The sequence below is a fragment of the Humulus lupulus genome, chromosome 1, assembly GCF_963169125.1.
Source record: "Humulus lupulus chromosome 1, drHumLupu1.1, whole genome shotgun sequence".
Taxonomy (NCBI): Eukaryota; Viridiplantae; Streptophyta; class Magnoliopsida; order Rosales; family Cannabaceae; genus Humulus; species Humulus lupulus.
In genome coordinates, this window is record NC_084793.1 from 303367317 (window position 1) to 303384888 (window position 17572).

The 17572-nt window shown below is 36.9% G+C and overlaps 1 protein-coding gene across 1 annotated transcript; it reads left to right on the plus strand.

The window, feature by feature from the left end:
• The first annotated feature begins 256 nt into the window (after positions 1 to 256).
• On the plus strand, positions 257 to 3039 carry LOC133780417 (proline-rich receptor-like protein kinase PERK4). Its single transcript, XM_062220178.1, has 8 exons — positions 257 to 818; positions 939 to 1484; positions 1595 to 1681; positions 1773 to 1843; positions 1928 to 2004; positions 2118 to 2262; positions 2350 to 2511; positions 2616 to 3039. The coding sequence occupies exons 1-8, from the start codon at positions 257 to 259 to the stop codon at positions 2868 to 2870; spliced, it is 1905 nt and encodes a 634-aa protein (XP_062076162.1). The 3' UTR covers positions 2871 to 3039.
• Positions 3040 to 17572: the final 14533 nt, after the last annotated feature.

The following is a 17572-nucleotide window of genomic DNA, read 5'->3' on the forward strand; positions in this document are numbered from 1 at the left end:
TATATTGATTGATTTATAATATTCCATATAAAACTCAAAATATAACATCATAAACAACAAAGAAAAATGGGTTTAATATTTTGTTTAGTGTGATCATATTTTTGTTGTTTGCTAATATTTTGATGTGTATACATATATATCATAATAGGGATATCCGATCTTTGAGATGAGCAGTTGCAGGGGAGGTGAAGGTTCTGGTATATTATCTTACCTGAACTAGCAGAAATATTGGTTCAAAGTTGATGACCTAGAAATAATGTCTTCGTCATCTTCTGTGACTGCTCCCTCCCCGGATTCAAATTCCACCACTACTCCAGCGCCGCCGCCACCAGCGGCGACAACATCTCCGCCTACCCCCTTACCATCATCACCACCGCCGACCTCGTCACCATCACCACCGGCCGTTTCCCCACCTTCAAATGCAACATCATCACCACCACCTCCGTCGACGGGTGGCAACCCCCCTCCGCCGCCATCTTCCAACGATGCCTCTCCTCCTCCACCACCTCCGAACAGCAATGTTTCAAACCCGCCGCCCAGTGATCTCGTTTCGCCACCCCCGCCACCCCATTCTTCTTCTTCTGCCACACCACCTCCGCCGCCACGCTCCATTAAATCTCCTCCATCTCATTCCAACACGTCGTCGAGTACCTCGTCAAACTCCGATATGTCAGCCTCCACAAAGCAGTTGATAATAGGAATCACGGTTGGAGTAGGGCTTTTTTTACTGGCTTTGATCGTCATTTGTTTAGTTTTTGGCAAGAAGAAGAAGAGAAAACATGATCATATGCAGTACTATGGCGGTGATCCTTCTCATGGTCTAAAAGGTTCCAATCTTTTTTATGTATTACTCATAATAACATAGCCATGCACGTAAGAAATGTCCATGCACGTTGATGTATATTCGGTTTTGATTTTGATTTTTCTTTTGGGAACAGATAACAATACTTATTACAACAATAATCCATCGCATCAAAATTGGAACATGGGTCCACAAGGAACAGAACACGTGGTAAGGCTCAACCCGCCACCCGGTGGCGGTGGTGTAGGACCATGGCCTTCACCGCCTCCGCCTCTTCCTCCAGGCATGAACAGCGGCGAGATGAGCTCGAATTACTCGGGACCACGGCACCCGCCATTGCCGCCTCCTTCTCCATCACTCGCTCTCGGCTTCAACAAAAGTACCTTCACTTATGACGAGCTCGCCGCCGCAACCGGCGGATTCTCGCACGAAAATTTGTTGGGTCAGGGCGGGTTTGGGTACGTGCACAAAGGGGTTTTGCCTAATGGGAAACAAGTTGCGGTCAAGAGCCTCAAATCTGGAAGTGGGCAAGGTGAGAGAGAGTTTCAGGCAGAGGTTGAGATCATTAGCAGGGTCCACCATCGACATCTTGTGTCACTTGTCGGATATTGCATCGCCGGTGGACAGAGAATGTTGGTCTATGAGTTTGTTCCCAATAACACCTTGGAACATCATCTTCACGGTGTGTTTTATTATACGAATTTATACACATATATATATACAGATTTGATATTATAGCTCTGCATATATTACTCTACAATCAATTATGTTTTGGTTCGTTTTGGCTTTCAGGGAAGGGTCTTCCAACCATGGATTGGCCAACTAGGCTCCGAATTGCGACGGGATCAGCCAAAGGGCTTGGTTATCTTCATGAAGATTGTAATAACATACTACCATCTCTTGTATTAGATATGTGTTACATAATATGTATGTATACATATATTCTCATTGTAAATTTTCGTATATTCAGGCCATCCACGAATTATTCATCGGGATATTAAAGCTGCTAATATTCTCCTCGACTACAACTTTGAAGCCATGGTATTTGCTTTATATATCTCAAAAAAAAATGTTGGAAAAAAAAAAACAAAATTCACGTTCAACTTTTTTGTTTTTCTATGGCAGGTGGCTGATTTTGGGTTGGCTAAGCTGTCTTCTGACAACTATACTCATGTATCTACAAGAGTCATGGGCACATTCGGGTAAGCCATTTCTAGTCATGGACTCTATTGAAGATGACTCTCATAGAAAGTTAGCCTGGCTTACGATATGAATGTATTAAAATAAATATGAAAATTAATTATATGATGTGCAGGTACTTGGCTCCAGAATATGCATCAAGTGGGAAGTTAACAGAAAAATCTGATGTTTTCTCATATGGGGTCATGCTCTTGGAGCTCATAACAGGACATCGACCTGTCGATCCTAACAGTGCAATGGATGAAAGCTTGGTGGATTGGGTTTGTACTAGACAAGCCTTGCATTTATACTGGTCGATCTTTGTATCTTGTCTTAGAATTGATACATAAATTTGTGATTATACACAGGCTCGACCGCTTCTGCAACTTGCCCTTGAGAACGGCGTTTACGACGAGCTAGTTGATAAACGATTGGAAGACAATTACAACCCACATGAGATGGCGCGCATGGTCGCCTGTGCCGCTGCAAGCATCCGCCATTCGGCCAGAAAACGCCCCAGAATGAGTCAGGTATAACATGTTCGATAAAATGCCTCTGAGAAGGAGAAAATTAAAAGAACGTAATAAATATTGAACCTTTGGTTTTTGTTTCTGTGTTTGTATGGTAAAAACAGATTGTTCGGGCACTAGAAGGAGATGTTTCACTCGATGACTTGAACGAAGGCGTGAGACCAGGCCATAGCTCCATTTACACGTCGAGTGGGAGCTCAGACTATGACGCCAATGCATACAATGCTGACATGAAAAAGTTTAGAAAGATGGCTTTGACTAGCCAGGAATTTGTGAGCAGCGAGTTCGGGACTTCCACTAGTGGTGACTCCCACGACATGTCCAATCCTGGACACCAAAAGCAAAACTTTGGAGTTTAGCAAATCAAAACGACACAAAAAAGACAGTCGTTTTATTAGCAACTAGTTTCTGCTTTTGTTATTATACATTATTTGTGACTTAATTGGGATTTGGGGTTACGAGATTGTGAGACTACTTTGTGGTTGATGTTTTGTTGGTTATATAAAACTTACTTCAGAAGTTCTGAGATTATTTGTTTAATTAATGTTTGGTGTGAGTGAGTAAGAGATATCAATTGTTGTTGTGTATTTGATAATTACTAAGCTATTTTTTTTTTTTTCCATTTCACTAGAATGAGTATAAATTTTCATTAAAAATTCAATTGTTCACTCAAACTAGTCATTCCTTTGTCTTTGGTAGTCTTTTCTTATCTATTAGTTTTTTCATTTCAAGTCTTATTGTCTTAATTTCAAATTAGTATGAATGATCAATACAATTTTATTAACTTTATGTACACGATTTTTTTTTTTTAACTCAAAAACTTGCACTCGTTTAGGAACCATTGTATGGATTTGTAAGACAGAATAGTGGAAGAAATTTTAGGAAAATTATAACAAAGAAAGATTTAGAGGAATTAGAATTAAAATTATTAAAGAAAGATTGAGAAAAGGAACTATGAAAAGTTCTAATATATAGTTTTTTTTTCTTAGTAAATTTCTTACTAGTTTTCCTAATACAAATTTTAAGAAATAACTTATCCGTTTGATACAAGGATATTGCAACCAAAAAAAGATCATCTCCCAAGTCAAGAATCATCTCCTATCCAAATCATGTCATTATCTAACATTTTTTGGTGAAATTTGGTTGTTCATGGTAATAAAAACAAAGGAATAGAAATGAAAATTGGAAAATTAACAAAATTAAATTAAATATAAATAAAAAAATTATTAAATCTTTTTTTATTTTGTATTGAAATAGTCTTTCCTTCAAATTTTAATGGAATATTCATTTCAAAAAACAGTAGAAAAGTCATTCCATTTAAACAGGGTTGGCTCTGAGCATAGGTAAGCTAGGTTTATGCCTAGGACCCCCAAATAAAAAGATCTCATTTTTTTTAAAATGTTAATTTTTTCTATACAAAAAGGTCACATAATTTTACAAAAATATCATTTTATATATAAATATTGTAAAAATACCAAATTCTTCATTGGGTTTTCAATGTTAACAAGTAGGCCCTGCATTTGAATGACATTCTAATGTATTAAAATGCAACTGTGGTGTTTGATTAAGCCACTTAAGAGCTGGCACACATGGCTTTATAACTAAGTTGTTGGACTGATTTTTATAGTTAAGTTTGTTGGTCAATGCACACTATATATACTCTCATTCTCTCATTTTTATGTGTATAAAAAATTAGAGAGAGAGTTCAATCCCTGTAAATAGAGAGTTTGAGAGCAAAGTTTGCAGTGAGATTTCTTTATGTATTTTGAGGAACAAGATCCCTTTGTTTGTGTACAGATTTGGTTAAAGTAAACCATTGGTTGGCTAGTTTTAGATCCTTGGATGTAGACAGCAAAACACTTTGTTTTGTCTGTTGAACCAAGTAAATTTGGTGTGCATTGTTTACGTTTTATTGATCTGAGTTTGTGTTTTTGATTCTTGGTTGTTGTTTTTGCACAACAAGTGGTATTAGAGCCAGGTTACCATAGAGAAGATTCAAGAACCGGTTAGTGTTGATCTTGGAGATTCAAGATTGAGAAGAAAATGTCATTAGCAAAGTTTGAAGTTGACAAGTTCACGGGTGAGAATGATTTTAGTCTATGGAGGATTAAAATGAAGGCTTTGTTGATACATCAGGGTATCTCAGAGGCAATAGATGAAACAACAGTTGAAAATCTCAAGGATGAAAAGGTGAAGAAGGATACATAGACCAAAGCACACAGTGCTATACTGCTCAGTCTTAGAGATGAAGTTCTAAGGGAAGTGTCTCATGAAGAAACAATCATTGGGTTATGGAAGAACCTAGCTTCGATATGAAGAAGTCACTGGCAAACAAGCTTTATCTCAAGAAAAAGTTCTACACTCTTTGGTTGGATGATGCTAAAGAACTCAAGAAGCATTTAGATGACTTCAACAGAATAGTCTTGGAACTCAGCAACATAGGGGTCAAAATAGAGGAAGAAGATCAAGGCATTATACTTCTCAACTCACTACCCAAATATTATAAACATTTTGTTGACACTATATTGTATAGCAAAGACACTTTGACTATGCTGAAGTTAAAGCAGCATTAAATTCAAAGGAAATTCAAAAGAAATCTGAAGAGAAAGGTGACTATAGTGGTGAAGGGCTGTTAGTTAGAGGCAGAGCAGATAAACGAGAAGTCAAGAGCCATAAAAGCTCTAATGGTCATAAGCATCATGGTGGCATAGATCAAGATCTAAATCAAGACCTAGGAAGATCTGTTTTTTCTGTCGAAAGGAAGGCCATTTCAAGAATGACTGTTATCTGTTAAAAAACAAGTTGAACCGAGACAAGCAGAAGGACAAGGGTGAAGCTAGTGTTGCATCAGATAGTGTATCGACCCAAACTCGCTAATAAGGCTTAAGGGCCTTGATTAGTGTGCCTGGAGGGCATAATGGGAATTATGTGTGAATTTAATGATTAAGATGCATGATTATGATTTAAAGCATGGTATATGATTATTTGAATATCTGATATGCATGACTATGTGTATATGATTTAAAGCATGTTATATGATTAGTATGCATGTAGGCCCTGATTATGTTAGAAGGGCATAACTGTAATTCTGGCTATTATGGGCATAACTGTATTGATATATGTGATAATTGTCGAGACCACATTATTATGTGGATATAACTGTGATATGTGACTCGAGTCGATCCTAGTGAGCAAAGTCGCGAAAAAGTCAAGGCAGGGATTTATACCCGGCTCGGGGTGAGCCTAGGGATATAAATGGGAATTTAGTGAGTATACTGGAGTCTATTTTGACATTGAGGAATATTATTGGTGATTAATTAGGTATCGGGAATTAAGCGGGAAATATTAGAGACACTTGAGGAGTTAGCGGGAATTGGGTAAAATGACTAAAATGCCCTAAGAGGATTAAAGGGTTTAGACTTAATAGGGAGGGCATAATAGTCATTTGGCTTACAGGAGTTAAGTGTTACTAAGGCTTTATGTTAGTGGAGATTGTAGAAAGTTATAGAAGTCTGAAGAGAAAGGAAGGAAAAGGAAGAAAAAGAAAGGGAGAAAACAGAGAGAGTTTTCTAAGGTCGGTTTATGCTTCCTTCATCAGTTTCTTGAGGATTTTTGGAGCAAAGCTCAGAGGAGAGCTGGGTTAGGCTGAGCATCAAGGATCCTAAGCTAGGTTTGAGGAATTGGAAGAGGTTTAGCAGGAACTCACCAACACTTGAGGTAAAATTCTGTAAGTTTCTTCAGTTCTGGTTTTGGTTCTTAGCTATGATATCTAAGTTGTGTTGATGGGGAATTTTAGGAAAGTTGGAGCCAAGAGTTGAGGAAGAGCAAGCCAAGAAGGTCTAGAGGCAACTTGAGGTCGAAATTTCACCAAAGGTATAAATTCTAAGCTTCTAACTTTGGTGCTTAACTGGTTTCTACTGAGTTTCAATGTCTAGAAGTGGCTATGGTGAATTTTGAGATTAGGGATGCATGTGCTAGAGTTCTAGGTATTTGGGGTGCTTGGAATGAGTGGAGTATGTTCATAAGGTTGTTTTTGTGTTTGGTAAAGGTTTGGAGAGGTTTTGGTTGAGTTTGGCTCGAGGAAATCGCAGGAAGGAAAAACTAGTGTTTGTCTGTCTGTGACTAGCGCTACAGCGCTAGCCTTTGGGCGCTGTAGCGCTAGGCCAAGCTTCCTGGGGGATTTTGCTTCTGTTTGTAGTGCTGTAGCGCCCTCCCATGAGCGTTGTAGCGCTGAAAGGGATTTTAGGGTTGTTTGCAAGGGTTTTTGACCAAGGGTTTGGGGTTTGGTGTAACTAGGACTTCCCGGGGGCTCGGGATTAGCCCCGAGGCTAGGTTTTGGACTTGAGGTTTGATGATGACTTTGTGATAACTCTACAAAATAGAGTTATTTTACCATATTTTATATGTTAATTGTTGCTTAGTTCTTGAGTTTTTAATTAACTTATTAAGTTTTATGTAATTTTTAATTTATTAGTCTTATTGTAGTTTTCTTGATTTTTTATATGTTTTTATATATATTTTATTATAATATGTTGTAATTTAATTATTTAAAATTTGTGTTGTTAGATTATAAGTTTAAAAAAAAATCTCATTTTATTGATTTTAATGGCCAAAGTAGATTAAATTTCAATTAGTATTTTCATTGACTTAATTTGAGTTAATTTACAATTGAAAATATTTGATTCTAATTTAATATTTACTTATTTTGTAGATAAATTGTTGCATTTTAATGCTCTTGAAAAGAGAAGAAAAAAATGTTAGTTTTGAAAGAAAAGAAAGAAAAAGTGAAGTTTTTGAAGACCACAAGCCAGGCCCATCTAGTAGCCTCCACGGCCCAAGTCCCCAGCCTCCTGGTGCACTTCCTCCTTCAGCATATATGCACTAATGCCCAGCTCCTTCCCACGGCTCAGCTCACGCCACCTGCCCCAGCAGCCTTCAACTCTCCAGGCCGTACACCACGTTCACCCTCCTTCATTCTCAGCCACATGCAGCTGCCCAATGAAGCCTTCAGCAAGTTGTTTTTCACAAATCACTTGGGCCTCTTCAGTTCACTCGCCCAAGGCCCAAATAGCATCCTTCGGCCCAGCAGTGTTCCAGCCAAGTCTCACTGCCCAGCCGCCTGGTGTACCGTACACCATCCCCTTGAGCCCATCAATTTGCTCATTTGTCCCCTATGTCTAAAATGCCACTTTTTACCCATTTTTCTACACACTTTTTACCCCAAAATCATCATTACTCCTATAATTTACCCCTATTTACCATATTATTATTAATTTAATCAATTTACTTAATTTAAATTGATTATTTTAATAATCTCATTTTGGCTATAAATAAGGGTTTTGAAGACCATTTTAGTGCTTAATTTTTTGGTTACCATCTTTTTCTCCCATTTTCTCTCTACCATTCTCTCTTCCTTTTGGGTTTTTCAAGAGCATTTTGCAAGTATGTATGTCATTTATTTTGTAATTTCTACTCTAGTTATGTGCTTCTAATCTTTTTCATAAGATTATTAAGATCATGCTGAAGCAACTTGTAACTAGGTAATATTTATGTTGTATGTTGATTTCCCTTGTAATACAACAAAGTTTATGGATTTTTCTTCTACATATATTTCTTTCATCTTAAATATCTTGTATTTTAGATTGTTAGAACATATTTACACTTTGTTCTTCATTAGTGCATAAACATAATATTCTTTGTGTAAGATGTGTCATTAAATTGTACACATCCATGCTTAGAATAAAAATATTATGTTTTGCCTTATAACTAATGTTCATTGATTTATTTGTTATTTCATTAGATTGATTTACACTAAATGCTTTGAAATTATAATTTTGAAAGGTGAAGAAAAATCCTATCTTTTTATAAGAAATTTGTGCTTAAAATTATAAATCTTTTTGGAAAATGATAGTTTAAATTATTTCAACTATCACTAAAACTTGGGAATCAATATACTAATAAATATTATTAAACTTACATTTTGTGGATTCTAGTATCTTAATAATCTTTTCTTTTAACACTTATTGTCAACTCATTATTGCTTTATTTTTATTCTCTTAAATAACTTTATTTTTCAATGTTTTATTTTATGGTCATAATATTAAAACTCATCAATCTTTGGAGTTAGGTTAGAATTTATTACTTTTGAATTAAAATAGTTTTCTTTTTTATTTTAGACAACTCCTTTGGGTTCGATCTCGTGCTTACACGAAAACTATTCTATAAATACGATTCGTGCGCTTGCGAGTTATAAATTTTTAAACATACCCGTTTTGGGTCCATCACTTTGGCTTATGGTTGTGTATAGGTGAGCGCTAGGGCTCGAAAGGGATCGTACTCAAGGAGTCAAGTGATCAAAGTTAGCAAATCGAAAGGAAAGAAAACTGCACCGGGTTATATGATTGTGGTGGGACTAAGTGCTCCTGATACTTGTATTGTGTCAATGATGGTATCATGCCATGGGACATGTGATAGCGGCCTAAGAGTGTCGAACACAATATTTGCGCACAGGACGTAGCTTGGCCACTGGTAGCCGAGGACAGCTTGATATTCACTGAGCTCGGTTTAAGCGGGCCGGAGTCAGTGGGATAACGGAGGGAGCGGCCTGAGGGCGCTAGCCCTAGTTATCATTTGTGAAATGTTATGTGATATGAGTTAATATGTTAGCATGTTGAATACCTGATTATACTGGATGATTATATGGTTGAGAATATGTGATGCAATATGAGATATTGATTTGTCTGTTGATTGCTTATGCTCTGTTGTTGTGTTTTCTTGCTGGGCCTTGGCTCATGGGTGCTACGTGGTGCAGGTAAAGGCAAGGGCAAGTTGGACCAATCCTGAGATGGAGAGCTGCGGGGTTGAATGTACATAACCGGCTGTTCGATCGCCATTGGTCATTCACTTGACCTTGGCTATTGTCATTATTCTGACCCTGACCATTCTGGCCAGCTGAGGTGCCTGTCTGTTCTGGGTTCATTCTGTCACTGATACCTTACTGAAACAATGATCAATACGGCCAGTCAGGTAGTAATAACTAAACCTCTTGCCGCCTTACGGTCCAAGAACAAACAGATAATAGTCACATTCCACAGTCATTCAATATTCACAATCAGATACATGTTCATGGCATTCAGCACTCAGCATGTATCACATGATAACCCAAAAACAACCATACTAATAAGCAGGTGCCAGCAATCTCAGTACTACTCAGTACACATTTGCTGAAGATATAGTATTTCAGGGCACAGGCTCAACATATTATCTCATACACGCAGGTAAAGCATATATATCACGTTTAAACAATTATTCATGTAACCACGTAAATAGTTACCAAACCGTGAGTCGAGCTTGTCTTCGACGATGTGTGTACATACCCAGCCAGTCTATAGGAACCCTAACCTTGGCATTGCTCTGATACCAAGTTGTAACGCCCTGGCTACCCCAGAACAGTTACGGAGAACGGTGAACCGGAAATTTGACTCGCTACCCGAGTCCTTTGGTTAAAAACGTGATCTAAGTGTCATTAACAGGTTAAGGTGTAAAACCAGTAAAAAGGAAATGACACTTTTCATTAAGTAAATAAACTGCTCATGAGCCTTTTTAAAATGTTTACAAGTAGTTCATGTTACAAAAGAGTTGCTACAGTTCCAAATATACAATCCCCGCCGGCCTAAGCGGCAAAAATAGGGTAAACCCCTAGTCCCTCTGAGAACTCCTTGACCGTGGCGATCAAGCGGCCCTGTATGTACATTACATCGCCCAAGCTCTCCACTCAAGGCTGGCCAAGCTTTTCCTTTCCTTCACCTGCACCACATAGCACCCATGAGCCAAGGCCCAGCAAGAAAACATGATATAATATCAACAACGATCACAATAACCATTCAGGACTATCAGTCCAACAAATAGGTGACAATAGCCAAAAGTCACAATAATGAGCATCGCTCCCTCTGGCCATGTGACGATAGGGTCACCAGGGCTTAACTGAGAAATGAATCTTTCACAAGTTGTTTAGGACAGGTGTATGGTGATTAGTCACCAACATAACCTTCCTCACGACTCTGGAGTCGAAACTATGGACAACGTCCCTTAGCCATGTGACAAACAGTCACCGGGGTCATATACCTTGGCTATATTCATCTGGTTGTAAGCCAGGCAAGCGCTTATAAGTTCCTCGACCCTAGGGTCGGTCTGGCATTAATGCTATAGAGCCATTCAATGCGTGATTCTCGACTTTAGAATCGGTCCCTGACTAGTCAGTGTCTCAAGCAGGTAATCAACGTTCAATAGCATTTAATATGCAATCCATGTCCACATATATCAACCAGCATGCCTCAAATATCAAACCAAACATGCCATATATCTATACAGGGTGCAACTATATTCTTACACTGTTTTCTTACCTCTGGTTCGAGTGAGAATACTTATATGAACGACCCCTGAGAACGATCAACCTTTAAATTCCTCGACGGTCACCTGGTCATAACCAAATTATAGAATTTATCAATAAAATGATAACCGAGGGTTCCTAAACCAAATCCCAGCCCCCGAGACCTCATACACTACCCAATCGGGTACTAGGTTCAACCCCGAGGCCTATGGTTTGTGTCCCTGAGCTAAAAACCACTTTTTTAGCAAGTTTGGCCTTATGGGCCGCGACCCCCAAAAGCTGTGCCGCGGCACGCCCCCAAACAAAGAGGCCCCCATCTGCCAGACGCGCATGGGCCGCGGCACGCAAAATCTGTGCCGCGGCACCCAGCCCAGTTCAGCAACTAGCCCACGCACAAACCAGATTTTTCCCCCTGTGCGTTTTTCTCTCAAACCAGCCTCTCAAACCATCATAAAACCTCCTCCAAACATGTAATTAAACCCCCAAATAACAACCTTAGCTCACTCACATTAAACCCCAATCAAAACAACATAAAAAAACTCCCTTTAATCCTCACTCCCCACATCAAAAGCCATGAACTAAAAACTATAAGCAAAACAGAGCATCAGTTGAAATTAATGGCCAAAACTCACCTTGAGACTAGCTTTAAGCCTCCCTCACAGGCTAACACAAGTGCTCCAACCCAGCCTTAAGTTCCTCTAGCTTGAATTACCACCAAGAACACAAAACTCTCAAAGAAGGCAATGGAGAAGATGAAGCTATGGGAAGGTACGGGAAGAGAAGATAGAGCCTCTGTTTTGTTCTGTTTTATTCTACAGCCTTCAGCCATTTAAAACAAGTATATCCACCCCTAAAATGACCAAAATGCCCTATACCATCCAAAGCCTTTTAAGCTACTCTAGGGGTAAAATTGGTACTTTCCGCTTAACCCGTTAATTATAATTAACGCTTCCCAATTCCCGCTAATCTCAAAATCCTCAAACACTAATAATTCACATCCCGTTACCCTAAAATCCCCGGTAACGCTATAATCATTAATAACACCCCGAGACTCACCCCGAGCCCCAAGCTCAAACCTGATATGACCAAACTGATAAATCATGTTTTAAGATCGTCTCATGTCGGAATACTCGAACCAATCCACATTATAATGTGGTCTCACAATATATCATTATCACGCAAACAAATATTCAAGTATACCCTCAACTGGCCAAATTACCAAAATACCCCTATAGGCAAATGTTGACTCACATGCATGCATTTAACATCATATGATAATATAATTCTCATAAACATGCATAAACACATTTAAATGGCATAATTAAGCAGTTATGGCCCTCCCGGCCTACTAATCCAGCCATTAACCATAATAAGGAATCTGGGGCATTACAGCCTAACTGTCTTTTTTGCCTTAATATGGCTTGTTATTGTATCTTGATGGACCCAAAACAGGTATGTTTAAAAATTTATAAATCGCAAGCGCACGAATCGTTCATATAGAATAGTGATCGTGTAAGCAAGGATGTCGAACCCAAGGGAGTTGTCTAAAATCGAAAAGAGAAAACTATTTTAAACCAAAATTAATAAATTATAACCTAGTTCCAAATATTGATGAGATTTTTGTATAATAAAAATAAAATAAAAGACAATAATAAATATATTACAGACAATATATATAACATAGATTAATAATAGAAATGAAGATAGTAAAATAAGATTATTAAGGATTAGAATCCACAAAATATAAGTTCAATAATATTTATAAGTACATTGATTCCCAAGTTTTAGTGATAGTTAAAATAAATCAAACTATAATTTTCTAAATAGATTTATAATTTTAAGCACAAATTATTTCTAAAAAGGTAGGGTTTTTCTTCACTTTTCAAAATTATAATTTCAAAGCATTTAGTGTAAATCAATCTAATGAAATAACAAATAAATCAATGAACATTATTTATAAGGCAAAACATAATATTTTTGTTCTAAGCATGGATGTGTACAATTTAATGACACATCTTACACAAAGAATATTATGTTTTAGCACTAATGAAGAACAAAGTGTAAATATGTGCTAACAATCCAAAATACATGATATTTAAGATGAAAGAAGATATTTGAAGAAGAAAATTCCATAAACTTTGTTGCACAAAATGGGAAATCAACATACAAAATAAACACTATCTAGTTACATATTGTTTCATCATCACCTTAATAATCGTAAAAAGATTAGAAACTCATAACTAGAATATCAAATACACACTAAAAATTACAAACATAAATAGGAAAATTTAGAGGAGAAACCCCCAAATTTTTCCTCTAAAAATACATAGAAAATAACCAAAAAGAAGAAGAAGATGAAGATAATAGAGAGGTTTTGAATGTGTAGAAATTATGGTATAGTAACCTCCCCCTAAAATGGACACCCTAAAACCCTTATTTATAGCCAAAAATGATGATTTAAAATAATCAATTTAAATTGATTAAATTAATTTAATTAAGTATAATATGGCAAATAGGGGTAAAATATAGGGTGTAATAATGATGTTTTGGAGTAAAAGGTGTAGAAAGTGGGGTAAAAATGTGGTATTTTTGGAGAAAATGAGACAAGGGAACATTGATATTTATGGGCTCAATGCAAAATAAAGTGGCTTGGGGCTGCTTTATGGCAGGCTGGGCCTTCATTGATGCATGGCTGGAGAAGTGCTTGTGCTGAACGTGGAGCATGGCTGTGAGGTGCTGGGGACAGCTGGAGCATTGATGAAGGCAGTAGTGGAGTCTCGCCTGGAAGAGAAATGGCATTTGGAGGAGCTGACTGGTCTTGCTGGTTGATGGCATATGGTTGGAGCTTCAGCCATGAGATGCTGAACGTGGAGCTCCTTGCTGGGAAGGAAAATTTGGGCTTGGGCCTTGGTAAGCTTTTGCTTACTTATGGCATTTGAAAAATGCCATTTTCTTCTTCTTTTTTTCAGCTTTATATTTTTTCTTTTCTTTTCTTTTCTTTTCAAAGCCCAAAAATACAATAAATTTCCTACAAAATAAACATAAAATAAATCATAATAAAATATTTTCAACTATAAAATAAATCAATTTAATTCTTTGAAAATATTAATTATAACTTAATTTATATTTAACATTTAATTTCAATAATACAACATTTTTTCCTCAAACTAAACCACAATAATTCAAATAATTAACTACAATATTTTACAACAAAATAACTATAAAAACACACAAAAATCTAAAAAATTAAAATAAACCTAATAAATTCAAAATTACTTAAAAACTTAATAAATTACTTAAAAACTCAAGAATTAAGCAACAATTAGCACATAAAAAGTGGTAAAATAACTCTATTTTGTAGAGTTATCATATCTAAACTTTATGACTTTTGTATACGGTCCTCAAACTTAATATTTTTTGGATCCCATGTAAACAGATAATGTTTCTTCATGAAAAGTGTGGCTTTTGAGACCAAAATGTTTAAACCCTAGTTCCTTTATAGTTTCAGTAACACGTTTTAAATTAAATGACTTGGTTAGCAAGTCTAGCACTTTATAAACACACAGTGTAACGGTCTTGGCTATCCAGGACGTTACAGATAGTGAGGGTTATGACTCCGCTGATGTTCTTATTATATTAAACACAAAATCAAGAGAATAGTGGATATTGGATTTCGGATGTTCGTTTCATATGAGTCCAAACAAGCTTTTGTTCAGTACTTTTGAAGACATTGCAGGAGGAACAGTCTTGCTAGGAAACAATAAAGCATGCAAGGTTCAAGGAATTGGTACAGTAACAATAAATATGTGTGATGGAGTACAAAGAATCATCAAGAATGTTAGATATGTACCTAAGTTAAGGAGGAATTTACTGTCAATTAGTCAGAAGGTTACACAGTAAATATTGATGTCAACTCAATGAAAGTTCTCAAGGGATTTATGATAATAATGAAGGTCTCTATTTTCTAAATGGCAAGTCATTAATTGGTACAAATACTATAGTATCAGGTACTAAAGATTCAGATAAAACAAGATTATGACATCTTAGATTGGGACATGTGAGTGAAAGAGGCATTTATGAGTTGAACAAACAAGGACTGCTCAGTGGTAAAGTTAGTGGTAAACTAGATTTTTGTGAAGAGTGTGTTTATGGGAAAAGTTGCAAGGTCAAATTTGGTTCACGAAAACATACTACAAAGGGTCCACTAGATTACTTGCATTCTGATCTTTGGGGGCCATCCAAGGTTTCTACATTGGGTGGAGCTAATTATTTTATGAGCATTGTTGATGACTACTCAAGAAAAGTGTGGGTTCTGTTATTGAAAATCAAAGATCAAGCCTTAGAAACTTTCATAACATGGAAAAAGATCATTGAAAATCAGTTGGGAAGGAAGATTAAGAAGTTGAGAACTTGATAATGGTCTCGAGTATTGCTCTAAAGAGTTTGATCAATTCTGTAACAATGAGGGAATAGCTAAGGACCGTACAGTTCGAAACACTCATCAATAGAATGGCTTGGCAGAAAGAATGAATAGGACACTCTTGGAAAGGGTAAGGTGTATGCTAAAAGTAGATGGACTTGAAAAGCATTTATGGGGTGAAGTTGTAAAAATAGCAGGGTATTTGGTTAATAGGTGTCCCTCAACTGCTCTTAACTTTAAAACTCCCCAAGAAATTTGGACAGGAAAGAAACCAAGTTTTGAGCATTTTACAGTGTTTGGGTGTACTGCATTTGCACATATTAGACAGAATGAACTTGAGCCTAGAGCAATAAAGTGCATGTTTATTGGATATTCAGATGGTGTTAAAGGTTACAAACTATAGTGCTTGGAACAAGGGTTTAAAAGATGTATCATTAGTAGAGATGTTACATTTAGGGAAGATGAAATGCCACTAAAAGGAGGCCAGGAATCTGTTCAGAATTCAAGCAGTAGCAAGGCTAGTTTTGAGGTGGAAAATGGTATTAGGGACCCAACTCTCGAGTCACACACAAGGCATGAAGAAACAGAAGAATTGACAAATACATCAGCTGGCTAGAGACAGGGAAATGAGAGAAACAAAAGCACCAGATAGATTTGGCTATGCAGATTTCATAGCATTTGCCTTAGCAGCTGCAGAAGAAATTAAGATTGAAGAACCAACTTCTTACAAAGAAGCAATGGAAATTAAAGTCAGCAACCATTGGAAACTTGCTATGGAAGAAGAAATGAAATCATTAGCTAATAATAATACTTGGATTCTAGTTGACAAATCTGATAAACAAAAGCTAGTTGGATGTAAGTGGATTTTTAAGAAGAAAGAAGGGATACCAGGGATTGAGAAAGAAAGGTACAAAGCAAGGTTAGTTGCAAAGGGATTTACACAAAGGGAAGGTGTTGATTACAATGACATCTTCTCACCTGTGGTGAAACAAACCTCAATCCGAGTAATGATGGCAATGGATGCTAGATTTGATTTTGAAATTGACCAAATTGATGTTAAAACAGCCTTCTTACATGGCAAGCTTGAAGAATAAATTTTTATGCACCAACCTGAAGGATTTGATAATGGCAATCCTAATCAAGCTTGTCTACTCAAAAGATTGTTGTATGGGCTTAAACAAGCTTCAAGACAGTGGAATATCAAGTTTGACAGGTTCATTATAGCTATTGGTTTCACTAAGAGTGCTTATGATCCTTGTGTTTATCTAAATGGTCATGTGTATTTGTTGTTATATGTTGATGACATATTTATCATTGGAAAGAGAAGATTTGAGATAGATAAACTTAAATCTGAATTGAGTAAAGAATTTGAAATGAAGGATTTAGGTTCAGCCAATCGAATTCTTGGAATAATAATCAAAAGGGATAGACCTGGAATAATCAAGTTGTCTCAGGGAAATTATCTCAGAAAGGTACTTCAGAGATTCTCAATGGGAAATGCAAAACATATATCTACTCCTCTTGCAAATCATTTCAAATTGTCCCAGTCACAAGCACCAAAGACAAATGAGGAAAAGAATTATATGGCCAAGATTCCTTTTACTAGCATGGTAGGGTGTCTTGTGTATGCAATGGTTTGCACAAGGCCTAACTTAGGATATGCAATGAGAGTGGTTAGTCGTTTTATGTCTGAACCAGGAGAGGCTCATTGGACTGCACTAAAATGGATAATGTGGTACATAAAAAGGACTTTAGATCATGGTCTTATCTATGATAAAGAAGCTGGACTTCATGAGGTTGCAGTAGGGTATGTAGACTCAGATTATGCAGCTAATATAGACACAAGGAGGTCTTTAACTGGGTTTATTTTTAAGGTATTTGGAGGTTGTGTTGGCTGGAAGTCCAATCTACAAAAGGTTGTAGCATTATCTACAACAAAAGCCGAGTGCATGGCTGCTACAGAAGCCTTTAAAGAAGTTGTTTGGTTGAGAGGATTGACTCGAGAATTTTGTTTGAACTCAGAGGATGTCACATTCTATTGTGATAATCAAAGTGCTTTGCACTTGATCAAGAATCCAATGCTGCATGACAAATCTAAGCATATTGATATCAAGTATCATTTTATTAGAGAGTTAGTGTCTCAAAGGAAAGTTTTTGCCAAGAAAATCAGTACAGAAGAAAACCCAGCTGATATGTTGACTAAGAGTGTCCCTACTTTAGGCATTGTCTAAACTTGATCAATCTTGGCAATT

What these genes read in the sequence shown, in the direction of transcription:
- LOC133780417 (XM_062220178.1), top strand. Translation starts at nt 257, where the DNA reads ATGTCTTCGTCATCTTCTGTGACTGCTCCCTCCCCGGATTCAAATTCC. An exon ending in ACTACAACTTTGAAGCCATG is followed by an intron (nt 1,844 to 1,927) that starts GTATTTGCTTTA and finishes TTTCTATGGCAG; the next exon opens with GTGGCTGATTTTGGGTTGGC. An exon ending in AGAGTCATGGGCACATTCGG is followed by an intron (nt 2,005 to 2,117) that starts GTAAGCCATTTC and finishes TATGATGTGCAG; the next exon opens with GTACTTGGCTCCAGAATATG.